This window comes from Lytechinus variegatus, chromosome 18 (genome assembly GCF_018143015.1).
Source record: "Lytechinus variegatus isolate NC3 chromosome 18, Lvar_3.0, whole genome shotgun sequence".
NCBI classification, from domain to species: domain Eukaryota; kingdom Metazoa; phylum Echinodermata; class Echinoidea; order Temnopleuroida; family Toxopneustidae; genus Lytechinus; species Lytechinus variegatus.
In genome coordinates this window covers 3,018,785-3,032,038 of record NC_054757.1, presented here as the reverse complement: position 1 = coordinate 3,032,038, position 13,254 = coordinate 3,018,785, and the positions used below count along the sequence as shown (strand labels likewise).

Sequence of the window (13,254 nt, the reverse complement as noted above, 5' to 3'; positions counted from 1 at the left end):
CCGCCTAAGAGTAATGCGGATAATTCAATAAAAATTGCGTTCATAAACTCCGAAAATAAGCCGCATTATTTTTACGAGCGCCCGTCCTGAAAAAGGCGGATAATCGCCATGACAACTGGACACGCCCCTCCGATGCGGTTGTGTTGGAAAAGGGTGACCTTGTGACCGCACCATGGCAATTATCCGCATTATTTGGAAATGCGTTCATAAACTCAAAATCTTGTCCCGATGCTGCTATTATGCGGATAATAGCAGCATCAGAGTAATGCGGATAACTCTTGTCCTCCTCCAATTTTACGACCAAATTATGCTGCTATTAGCCGCCTAATTCATTTTAATGGGGTTTATGAAAGGGGTATGAAACAACACAATAGTCGAGAAAATTAATTGCGTTTGTTTGTTTTTTTCATACAAGAAAAGGATGAACAGTAGAGAATAGCATATCGAATACTCGTAATAAGACGTGGAAGATTGTATGAGAGCATATATATTCAGGGAGAGAAAAACTGACAAGGTGAGCGTGCTAAGGGGGGCTGAAACAAATACATGATACAAATCATCAATTATTGCAGTATCCTCGAGTTTCATGATCTTTTCACAATTTCGTGACTTCAATTTCTCACAGAAAATTGACAAAAAGACGGGGGGATGACGATATTCAGAGTCAGCATGCTCAGAGCCTGTATGACTGTGAACGCAATCATATATTTGAAAATACTAAAAGAAACCTTATACTACATTTTAGTATCTCAGAGGTTCATGGCGTTTTTTGCAATTTCGTGGCTGAAAATGGTTAAATTAAGTATAAAAACAGTAAAACACGAAGGGTTTAGACAAAAACATGTCACAGTGAAAAACATCTTCTTTTTTAAGAAAAGCGAAGCCCGTTATTTGGAGTATCCCTGAGCTTGATGAGTTTCTTAGATTTTTTTCTTCACTTTAAATTAATGGTTTCTTTTTCTCAGGGTGAAAAACATGAAAAAGAAAGACATAATGAGGAAGTATAATAAGCTGAAACAAATATATTTTTTCTTGACGTAAAACAAACACAAGTAAAGAAAATTATTTGAAAACGCGGAAGCTTTTCACGTCGGTATTGAAGTATCGCACAGCCTTTTAGCCAGTTCATATTACCAATGAGATATCACTGTAACTATCTCCTTGGTGTTACAACTCAACTACGTTATTTTTACGATCATGGAAACCGTGATTGTGATTGCCTGATGAGCCCTGTTACTAGTTGCCATTGAGAAATGGACCCCTGGTCTTATACACGTTTTAATGGGCGGATCGCCCGTTGCCCATGTGTGAAAGTCTTGGATACCCCCAGGGAGTGAAGAATGTGCATTAGCTGACTGGGAAAAGTTGTGATGCGCTATTATTATCGTTACACATCCTTTGGTTCCTGGGTAGAATTCTAATCAGTCAATTTTTCAAATCAAGATGCCACCCAAACACAATACTGATTTGACTTAAATAATAGTTTGATCACTGCAAAGATTGTAACGTGATCCTACGGCGATCTTTTCAACTTTTTGTAATTAAATCTCTCGTTGTCAAAATAACCATCAATATCCGACAGAAGAAATTGTCAAAATCAGACAAATAATTAAAGGGAAAATTTGGATTGATTTTTATCATTTTTTCGGTCGAATCCATTTCACCATCAGATTGGTCTTTTGTTTACTATTCCTTCTCAAAGATTAGGTCACGTGATCGGCTGCAGCGCTGGTCTATGTAAATCTGACTAGATACTTAGTCAGAACTTATACGCTCTCTTTTAGTCGGAAGTTGTTTCATCTTGGATTCGACTCTTTTCCAGGTAAAAGTGAGTCAGGGTTCGATTTGAACTATGTGACAATATCGACTAAATTCGAGTCAAAGCGACTCGCAAAACACTTTGTTAGTCACTTTTATAAATTTGAAATTGACATCGATGAAATAATACCACAGTATTCTGGTAAAAGCCCTTTTTTATTTCCACAAATATTCTCAGAAATCTACAGAAATCTACATTCAGATAAATGTTGTTGCTTAAAGGACAAGTCCACCCCAACAAGGAGTTGACTTGAATAAAAAGAGAAAAATCCAAAGAGGTGGTAAAATAAGAAAGTTATGACATTTTTAAGTTTCACTTGATTTCACAAAACAGTTAGATGCACATCTCGGTCGGTATGCAAATGAGGGGAGTGATGATATCACTCACGCACTGTTTCTTTTGTATTTCATTATATGAAATATGATTTGTTCCCATTTTCTCATTATTGTCCTTGAAACAAAGTTTCGTTCCTCCCTGAACGTGTGGAATTACCATTTTATGGTTCAATCAAGTTGGTCCTTATTGTCAAATCTGTAAAAATTGAAATATTCTATATTTCAAACAATAAAAAACAAAAGAAATAGTGAGTGAGGGACATCATCGACTCTCTCATTTGCATGTCATTGAGCTGTGCATATAACTGTTTTGTGAAAAATAAGCAAAACTTTAAAATGTCATAACTTTCTTATTTCACATCCGATTTTGATGAAATTTTCAGCGTTATGCTTGTTTGATTTTTGTCTATTGATTCAAAACAACATTTTTATCGGGTGGACTTGACCTTTAAAATTAAAAACATAAGATCCAACAGTTCACATGAACCATGTATTGTCATCAGGGTCATGTCTATACGATAAGCTATGATTGATCCGATCAACCTCATATTGTATGGAAATCCGTCATTGTCATATTTTTTTAAAATAGAAATTTGCAGAATGTCCTTTGTAAGCACAGAGAAGCACACTAACTTTTCAAGAAAGCAATGAATGTATGTGAATAAACAGCATAATATGAACAATGTGCATTTTAGACCCCTTTCATAAACCCAGTTATGCGGCTAATAGTAGCATAATTTGGTCGTAAAATCGGAGGAGGGCCAGAGTTATCCACATTATTTTGATGCTGCTATTATCCGCACAATAGCAGCATCGGGACCAGATTTTGACTTTATGAACGCATTTCCAAATAATGCGGATAATTGCCATGGTGCGGTCACAAGGTCACCCTTTTCCAACACCACCGCATCGGAGGGGGCGTGTCCAGTTGTCATGACGATTATCCGCCTTTTTCAGGACGGGCGTATTAGATGTTGACGTTGCGGGCTTTCCATAGTTGTATAGTTGATTGGACCAATCACAACTCTTTGTAAGACGGGACCCTGCATTGACTTGTGGTAATACTTCATCTGTTTCAGCCTTAAAACAGACATACAAAGCTTTTCGGCATGCAACATGCGCTCATCAAAGGTTTTTAAAGGTCAAGGTAAACCGGGCATGCTGGCTCAGTGGTAGAGCGTCCGCCTCATGAACGGGAGGTCGTGGGTTCGATCCCCGGCCGAGTCATACCCATACCAAAGACTTAAAAATGGGACATTCTGCCTTCTTGCTTGGCGCTCAGCATTTAGACTGGAGAAGGGTAATAATAACACATACAGGGCCCGCTGGAAGAGCAGTCTTATGATTGAAGTGGCTACCCTGGGTAAATAAAACTTTGTTATTATTATTTTAAAGTAAAAATCTCATGAATGACTAGAAAGGCTAGTTTACAATTTTGCTTTTCCAAACATTAATTTACTTTAGTCTTGAGGAGAGGGAGGTTGAAGAAAAATGAAAGCAGTCACAGTCATTCGTTCAAAACACTCAATTTTAATTTTGTGTGAATTATAATCGCTGAAATTCATGCTTCGCGTAGTGTTAATGTCAAATGACAACCGGTTTTTTTTAGAGAGAGAGAATGGAGCAGAAAAAAATAAACAGACATAGAGTTTGGAATCTGATGAGATATAGACGATGGAATTATTGCAGAGAAGAAGAATAATCTAATGAATAAAATATATAAAATTGCTTACTGAAAGAGTGAAAATGAGAAATGATCACGAGCATTAATTAATTTCAGTATACCTATCGCTTACCTTTGACTTCCTCGCCGTTATCATCCAATATCACTGCGTCGGGATCATCTCTCATTCCGCCGGGAGATGGCGCTATTTCGTCACAGCCCACAGACCCCATTGCAGCCCTCGATGACGGTGACTCGAGGGGATCCATGTCCGTCGTCGTACTCAAAGACCGTTCCAATGGAGTAGGTAAACCAGCGACGAGCTGACCACCTAGTTCAAGTCCCGTCCGTGGCCCTCCAGCCACTCCGCCACCCAGTGACCTCCCAACCGTGTTCGCTGACGGCGCTTCAGGAAGGATCATCTCCCCACTCGCGCTCTCGGGCGACATCGGTTGACGATGAGGAGGAGCGGTGTGGTGGATGATGTCGTCTTGCGTCGTAATCGGACCACTGGACGTGGAGGGTGGGGATAGCTTAGTACCCATAGCCCCGAGGCCCAGGCCAAACGGAAGGGTGTTGTCACCTATCCGAGGGACAGCAGCATGGTCTGATCCAAACGAAGAGTGGTACATCCTATCAAAGTCTTACTTTCACCTACCTGAAAATAAAAGAAAATGAAACGAATCGTGCTAATAAATGCCTTTTATGGAGAAATTTTCCGTCATTCATAAATTCTCTACCGATTCTGTATGTCTTCGTATCCTTCGAGCTGAGATCTATAATTACATTTATTTAATTATCGCCATGAATCCTTATAACAGGCGTGGTAGGTCAGTTGAAGCCATGGAAGTGCAAAAATGTCAGTGATTCCAAGTTTTGTTCTTTTGGAATCGATGACATATCGACAAAAATTAATAGCAGTTGGATCAAAAGTTTTTTTAAAAATATGTGTCTGCAATGAAATAATTTTGTATAGATCGGCCAAGGAACCGTTTTATCTTACGCGATAGACGTAAAGCACTTTGATAGCAAGATGAATTAGAATGGTGAAGGTTTTTTTTTTCCTTGCTGGGGGGGGGGTGTTCCTCGACCGATTGCTTGATGTTCATCATGCCCTCGCAGTAATTTTACCGAGTCACAATTACCGCCTTCTTAGAGCGAGAATTCACACGTCTATGGGGACCGTTTCATGAAAGTTATAAACACTGACAAGTTATCATTATCAGACAGTCACCATAGTAACAGTGATGGACTAGTTCTCCTCAGCCGATCAAAACCAAAGACATGAAATACGTCATTGAAATTCTTCGAACTGACAATAATCATGATAATAATTTGTCTGGCAAAGTCTGTTTACACCGGTGAACTGTCAAGTCGTCCACTGCCAACTCGTCCACTCACCACATGGTCTACTTTCATTTATTCTAATGCCATTCCGTCTACCAACATTTTGTCTAACAACTATTTGGTCCAATCACCATATCGTCCATTACCATTTCGTCTAATAACAGGTTGGTCTAATACCCATTTTCTTTTCATTCATTTTGCACAATTAAATATTAAGTAGACCAAATGGTATATGGCTATTGGACCAACTGGTTATCAGATGGAATGGCATTAGACTAAATGAAATTAGACCATGTGGTAAGTAGACGAACTGATGGTAGACCAAATGGTAGTAGACGAGTTGGAAATTGGACGAATTGGCATTAGACGAATTGGAAATAAACCTTTAAACCGACAGTTTCCATTGTTTCCATGGTAACAGTGCTTTTCAGACAATCAAACCACGGAAACTTGTCAGAACGCAAGTGGTGACGAAACCCCCCCCCCCCCCTCCCCGTCGCATTTGGACGGTCAGCCGAAAGCATAGAACGAAAGTAGTCCAACAACTCCAAATTTGTGACATTCGCCCTAAACATATTAGCCTATGTCACACGACCAATGCATGGCTGTCAGCTTTACATTATTCATTTACCCCTGTTTTCAGATTAACTTTCTCGTTGAAATTTTTTTTTTTCTTCCTTTTGAAAATACTGTACACAGTAAAAACGGTTTTACTATTTTGTACGACGCTGATAAAGGTCAAGCCCATTTATTTGAAAGCAGGATGAAAGAGCACTGTAGCTTAAATGCCCTGCTCAAGGGCATATGTGACGCGGCCGGGATCGAACCCCGGACTTTTCATGTATAGCCAGGCGCCTTAGACCACTCGGCCACGGCACCTCCATATCAATCAATCTTAATATTGGTTGTAAGTCGTATGTAAATCCGTCGAACACTGAAATGGAATTCAACTGATTTTTTGAAAACATATAAAGAGTATAACTTTGTACGGGGTAATATAGGACATTTAAAAAAGTATTATCCGAAAGTACGACTTCACATCTATATAGGATAATGACGTTTTTTTCTATTTTTATGGCTCACTATCGCACGTCTTTACGGTGGTTTTTTTTTATAAGGATTCCTTGCTAAAATCGTCACAATACTCAGTCATAAAATCGACATCTCAATACTTTATTAACCTTATATCCATATGCAATCAATCAAACATGACGAGGTTCTAGATATACAAGGATTATCCCTGGCAGACTATGACAATGAAAATAGATCAACTTTCAACAAATGTCAATCGTTAAAACAAAACAAAAAAATGAAGTCCCAATCGTTCAAAGCACCCGATTCATGCGAGAGACTATTCGTGATCAAACTGTATATGAATATTCACAAGAACCGTCATTCGGAATTCTAATATTTCTGATTGATGATCATCGCCATGAATTTTGTGAGATGCGTGCATTGTAAGACGCTGGGTAATAAAACAAGACTTGTGATTGGTCTGAAGTTTATGATTAGTGTACTGACTCACTGGAATTGTCCAATCATACATGGCTGTACGTGCGCGGGGAGGGGTGTGAGAAAAAAATACGTAAGAAGAAGAAGAAGAAGAATGCCACGAAGGGAAGGCGAGGAGAAGAAGATCCTTGTTAAAGATGCAGTTTTGGGGATCCACGTCCTGACAAACTGTTGATTTATCTGGGCATGCTCAGTGCTTCGATTTAAGGACTCAAAACCGTCTGACTTAGTTGTTGTTGTTGTTTAACATACAAGTCCAACCAAATCAAGAATAAGCTCATGATATCATGATAATCCTTATACAAATTTACCTGGCAGTCTGGCACGATGAATAGCATTGCCTGAAATGCTAAAATGCAATTAATACCACCTCCCCCCCAAAAAAAAAATTCATTTAAGTCCCAAATACGCGCTTCTGTGTTGTTCATCAAGTTGTATTCAGTATAGGAATGAGGTTTGATCACGACTCAGTTGTTGCGTTCATTAACCCCTAGTATATCTTTTCTGACAAATGCCAATTTGATAAATCAATATGGGATGATACAAACAGGTGTAAATTACCAATAACCGGCGTCTTTTTCGAGCCCATTTGTGATAAATCATGTAATTAACATGCATGGCTAATTATAGTCGTCAGCACCTTGGCTGTATTCTCTTTCGAAGTGAACATTTTTTTTTCTTTATTTAGTATTCCCAGTATTCCGTTATATGCCCACACCTGGTTCTAAGTGTAAATTCATTTGTTTCCCATGTCATAGATGCTTCATCTTTCCGCAGTTTCTTTATTTACACTGTAAGAAATGAAGTGCTAATTTAGCACTTACAGTGTTTGTATAGTGTCTGCACTACGAGTGCTGATTTTCTAGTTTAAATTTGCACTCGTAGTGCAGTCACCATACAAGCACTGTAAGGGATAAATTAGCACTTTATTTTTTTACAGTGTTGTTTTATTTCAGGAGGCCTATATACGCATTCTTCGTATTTACCCCTTATTTCAAGGCCTTATATCAGTCCCAGTTATTTCAAAATCCTTTTTTCTACTTTGCACTAAGTTGTGTGCAGTTAACGTACTTATCTAGCAAAATAACGATGACCTATCAAACGGATCACTAGTTTGCTCCTTGTCAAACTTTCTTTACATAAACCATGTAGAATCAATAAAAAAATGGGCAATTCCATTATGTACGTCCGATCCCCTATTACATGTATTATGAGGGACCTTCGTGAAATTGTCTGTCTCTGATTTCTTGTTCTTTTGACAGTCTGTGATGTTCTCAATGGACAATGACTTGGTCAGTTTATGAAGTGAAGTAAAACTTGAGGAAAATGGGGGTTCGGTCGTACGAAAAGGCGGATCATTTCATGGAATTGCCCAAATTACATACTTTATTCATTTTATTTTTGTTCACGTACCCTTCTTTCGACTTTGAATTATTTTATTCTCGTATTCTCCCCGTTCCCTATCAGTCTTTTCCCGCCCCCTCAAAAATTATTTTCAATATCATTGAACTCAATATTTGCTTATAATGAATATTCCGTTTTATATATTTTGTAAAACTAAATACAGAAATATTGCGATTCTTAATTCAAGCAGTTCCTATAAAGTTATTGTTATGCTGATGTGGTGTTTATGATTTTTTTTTTCTAAATGAATTACAGTTATTATGAATACCACTATTTCATTTGACTGAAAAAAATATTCACTACAATCCCATTATGAATATCTACACTACTGTCAAAGAAGAGATAATTGAAATGATTTTTAGTAATTCCAATATAATGTCTAAGTGTTACCTATACGTAACAAAATAACACACTAAAACGAGCGTGCATGTATGAATGACTTTTATTGACGGGTGAAAAATTATTCGTCACTTTATTTGCATATGGCTTTTACTCAAAATTTGATATCAAATTAGATATTTTGTTCGAGTTTGGGCACTGAAGCTGCGAGCCGAGATTTACGTCATGCATATCAAATCGATGCCCTGTATTTCGGAATTTCTCCAAAAGGCATAGTTGCAAAAGGGAGAAGCATATAAAATCATCTGTCCACAAATACTCCAAAATTATCTTTAAGCTCATTTTGCCTCAGCTGATCCGGCCGAAATCCGAGGATGCAGTTTTCAGAAACCACATACCTAAAATGAAGACCGGTTTAACCGTCTAATCACAAACAAATACCTATATCCGGGACATTTAGTAGGGAGAGTGTTAAGACGGGACAAGATTACTTAATTAAAAAGCCAAGCTTCGGGAGAATACATCCCACTTCAGACTTACGGCCAAGGATGCTACTTAGCAGGCTTTCATTTTTAGACTTTTTTTAGATTTTTTCAAATTCTGATTAGACGTGGTTTATGCAAAATTAATGCGTAAATGGGGACAAATAACACCCCAGGGATCCCCCTCCACTTCCCCCCTTCACCCAGCCCGAAGAGAAGGGTGTTAATGTGTGTTGATAAAACAGGTGTAGTAATGGGATGTATAATCGGAATGTGATATCGTGATGTTCATCATGTCATTGATCAGTTGATCCAATGACGAAATCTTGGGGGTGGGGTGAGGAAAGGAAAGGATTAACTTACTACGTGATATATCTACACTTTGCGAGAGAGTAGAGATATCTAAAACTTGATCTCATTTTGCTCGGATTGATTTAAATCAACGATAACATAATAAGGTGATGAAACATACCACAGAAAATGACAGAATCATCATATAACTCAAACGTAAAGACCCTTGCTTTTTATTGCTGATGGGAGCTGTGTCATAGTAATGTATATTTCAAAACACCAACGGATAATGATTATCATTATTATGAAACAAAATTATCGATTTAAAGAAAAAAAGTGTAATTCGATTTATCATGCACCCTCCTCACTAGATTCTTTACCACCCCGTTTTAACGACGTCCCTTGTTTTATAAATCGACAGAAAATGATAACAATAAGAAAACGATGTCTTGTCATTTTGATTCAACAATTTCTATCAAATTCGACTGAGCTGTTAAATCGTGTTTTTTCGGCTGGGTACTGGTTAAGAAATGCAACTATTGTGCAAGTTATCATAATTAAATCCGACTAATCTTCTTCAAAACGCTCATCATTATCATCACCATCGTCTCTGTCGTCGTCATATTTGTCGTAGTCATCATCTTCCATCAACATAGTCGCTCTCGTCGTCATCATCATCTTTACCATTATCATTATCATCATCATAATTATCATCCTCATCATTCTAATCATCCTCATCACCATCATCAACAACAATTTCTATCACCATTGTCGTAATCATCGTTGTTTGTTTCCTAGTATATATATTCACTTCTTTATGTATATTTTTTTCTTGTTATTAAATGATCGATATTTTTTGTAAACCACTTTAGGTTAACTCGTTTTGTGTTCGTATTCAATGATTTTGATAATGCAATTACTTTTATGATCCTTTCTCTACAGATATAAGACTGATATTAATTAGCAATAATGGGCAAGCATCCGACTTTTTTTCTTTTTACTTTAAAAAATGTCAATGTTATTCGAAATGTTGTTGTCATGTTAACAATCAGGCCATCATTATATGTATCATTTTTTTAAATATTGTCTGATACTTTGTTGTATAGTTGTGAACTGATAATAACAATAAGACGATTAGATGTTAAAGTGTATTGAAACGGATCCTTACTATATGTATATGAAAGCAATGTTGGAAGAGCATTAGCAAAAGAAATATAACAGGTATAAAGTGTGTGATGTATGTGAGAGATGAAAATGAAATTAATCTTATAAGCATGATAAGAAGAAAGAATATTCTAAATAATGCAATCTTTTTGCTCTTGATTGAATCACGAAGAACGCCAAAAATATGAAATCGAAAAGAAAATGGAATAAAGAATGAACTCGCCAACTGGGCCAGTAATCTTCATTGAAAACGTTGTTTTAAAGCGTTGAGCTGCAAAGCATTCGTCTACTTGATTATTTTTGAAGTATTTATAGTGAGTAAGATTTACTTTGCTCAGTTTCTGTAACAATTAATTGGTTAATCCATTAATGAGGTGACAAGCACATTGGTGATGGGAACGAATACAGCTCTACTTAACCAGATCAAGTAAAATCGGAAAAGATTAAGCAAGAGAAAAAGGCGCACATGAACTGAAGAGATTAGTTTTAATTAGATAAATTGGCATGACTTACCGTTGGAGAGGAGGTGGTTTCAACGGGAATAGAAGACGGTGAATTGCACGATTGGTACGCCTGAAGTTACGGCGAGCTTGTCAAGGTGGCAGTCGCTACTGGATGGATCAACAGTCGGCTCTAGAAAGTAATTATAGTGTTGATGCAATCGACGTGCTATGCTCTCGCTCATCAACCAACCCGCCACTTTGATGAATGTTTTAGGAAAAAATCTATGATCTCACCCCATGTAATTTCTCTTTTTCTGACTTTTCCCCCCTCTCCGATGAACTTGTCGTCTTGCTGCTTCAGAAAAAAAAACGATGATAAACCCCAAGAAAATTTTATTATCTGTTTCTTGCACCACGGTTAGGCCAGGAAATCAGAGATTGAAGTGGGTTTAACCCCTAAGTCGATGACGGAGCACCCTTCTGCGCATGTGCATCCACGAAAAGTTTTCTCTCGGCGGAAACTTTTTCCCGCGGATTTGTTAGATGATATCGATAGACTGAGAGCGATGTCCTATAAATCAGCAAAATGAACTACTGGTCGAGTGAGCGGTTGATCTTATATATATAATAGACAGGTAAAGAACATATAAATAAACAATGTTTATTAATGCAGTGGAACCATACAACTTGGAGACGTGAGTGGAGAGATTATGATATTCCGACAATGTATAATGATGAGACGATAGTTTACTGGGAGCTGTCAGCATAGACCAGCGTCGTCACTCGTTTCAAACTCGACTATTATTCATCATGAGAGCCAAACCCTATACAACGTGCTTGCTATGATTCAGCCCCACATCACGGCATGTCCTTTTTAGCCAACACCCTTAAAAACTTCACCACATAACACTCCCCATACACAACACTCTTGAGTTAATTAAACAAGAAAGATATACAACACGAATGATTTCCGACTGCCGGTGATCTGTGGTGAGGGGAAAGGGTTGAATGGGGAGAGGAAAGAAAAAGTTTCTTAAAGAAGTTCTATTTAAATAGTTTTAAGAGGGGATTTTTTTTGTTAAGAGGAGATTGAAGTTGATTTGTTGTTTTGCCAAATATTGTAGAAATATATTATGTTTATATGTTTAATTTCAAGAGTTTTAAAAACTATAAAATGTCTTGTCTTTCCGTTAATGCCCATGCACAATCAGCTATAATTGTGGCAATTGAACGTCAAGACTGACTTGACCTGTAGATATTTGCCGGGGTCGGCAGGTTGCCATTTAGGGATTTCCATCCCAAAATTTTGAAAATTTTGGGATTTTTACAAGCCTTTGGTGATGAAAAAAAGGATTAAACAAAATTTTGGGGATTTTTTTCTATTTTGGGGGATTTTTGAAGGTTTTGTTAAAGAGCAATAAATTTGATATTTTTTCAGTAATATCAAGCCCGCCGGGTATAACGCTAATACGATCTACTGTAGATAGTTAAAACAGAGTACATCAGCACTTGTCCTATATGCAATTCAACCGATTAATTCAGTAAATTGAACTTAGTTGTATGATACAATGGTTTATTTGTTTCCAACCTAAATACGATGTTGCATCGAAAAAAAAAATCTGCAGCGATGTGAACAAGCACAGGAGGCAATAACCATATCAATCCTCTTTTTTCCAAAAAAAAATGTGATTTTAAAAATTTGGGGATTTGGGGTCCAATTGGAGATTATTCTAGTGCCTTTTGGGGGATTTTCTTCAGCTTGGACCTTGCAACACTGTAGGTGCAACATCCTACTCTTTGCCAAACAGAGCGTTGGTTTTATCTTGCATAGGTTTTGACTCTCCTACACATGGAAAGAACATTTGCGTCCTTTCCGATGGACGGACTGTTTTCCAGCTGCATTCACACCTGCACTGAATACAGTGGTGAGGCACGCTTTCACATAACGCTAGAGCATCAGATTTTTTTTAGACGTGTTTCGGCATGTGAGGGACTTGAACCCCACACGTTAAATAATAATTCGAAACAGGCGCTCTAACCATGGACCTACTACTGTGTCAGAGTAAAAGGTCCATGCTCTAACCGACTGAACTACGCTGCACCCCCCCCCCTCCCCAGCTTTATAAAAAAAAATGTAACTCCTCTCAAAATTTAGGTTTATCTTTACAATAAAACACAATGAGCAAAATTATCCGATAATTTTCTCCTTTTTTTTGACAAAAGTAATTCACCCCCGATCTACCCCCTATCCGGCGTTACATATACATTCACAATAAAAACATTGTTTAAAAATGTTTTTTAACTTTACAATAGTTGTTTAATAGTTTAAACAAGACAAGCGTATAAGATTTTTAACACTTGATTAAACTCTTAAATAGTTCATATATAGTATTCGGCGGTTTTTTTTTTACTTCGTTGGAAGGGATAAAAGAGGGAAAGTCTTATCATATTTAAT

At 37.4% G+C, this 13,254-nt stretch overlaps 1 protein-coding gene across 1 annotated transcript; it reads right to left on the bottom strand.

Moving 5' to 3' along the window:
• Positions 1-3,772: 3,772 nt before the first annotated feature.
• LOC121432252 lies at positions 3,773-11,579 on the bottom strand. Its single transcript, XM_041630106.1, has 2 exons — positions 10,870-11,579; positions 3,773-4,475 (listed from the first exon to the last, which is right to left on the bottom strand). The coding sequence occupies exon 2, from the start codon at positions 4,447-4,449 to the stop codon at positions 3,940-3,942; it is 510 nt and encodes a 169-aa protein (XP_041486040.1). The 5' UTR covers positions 4,450-4,475; positions 10,870-11,579; the 3' UTR covers positions 3,773-3,939.
• Positions 11,580-13,254: the final 1,675 nt, after the last annotated feature.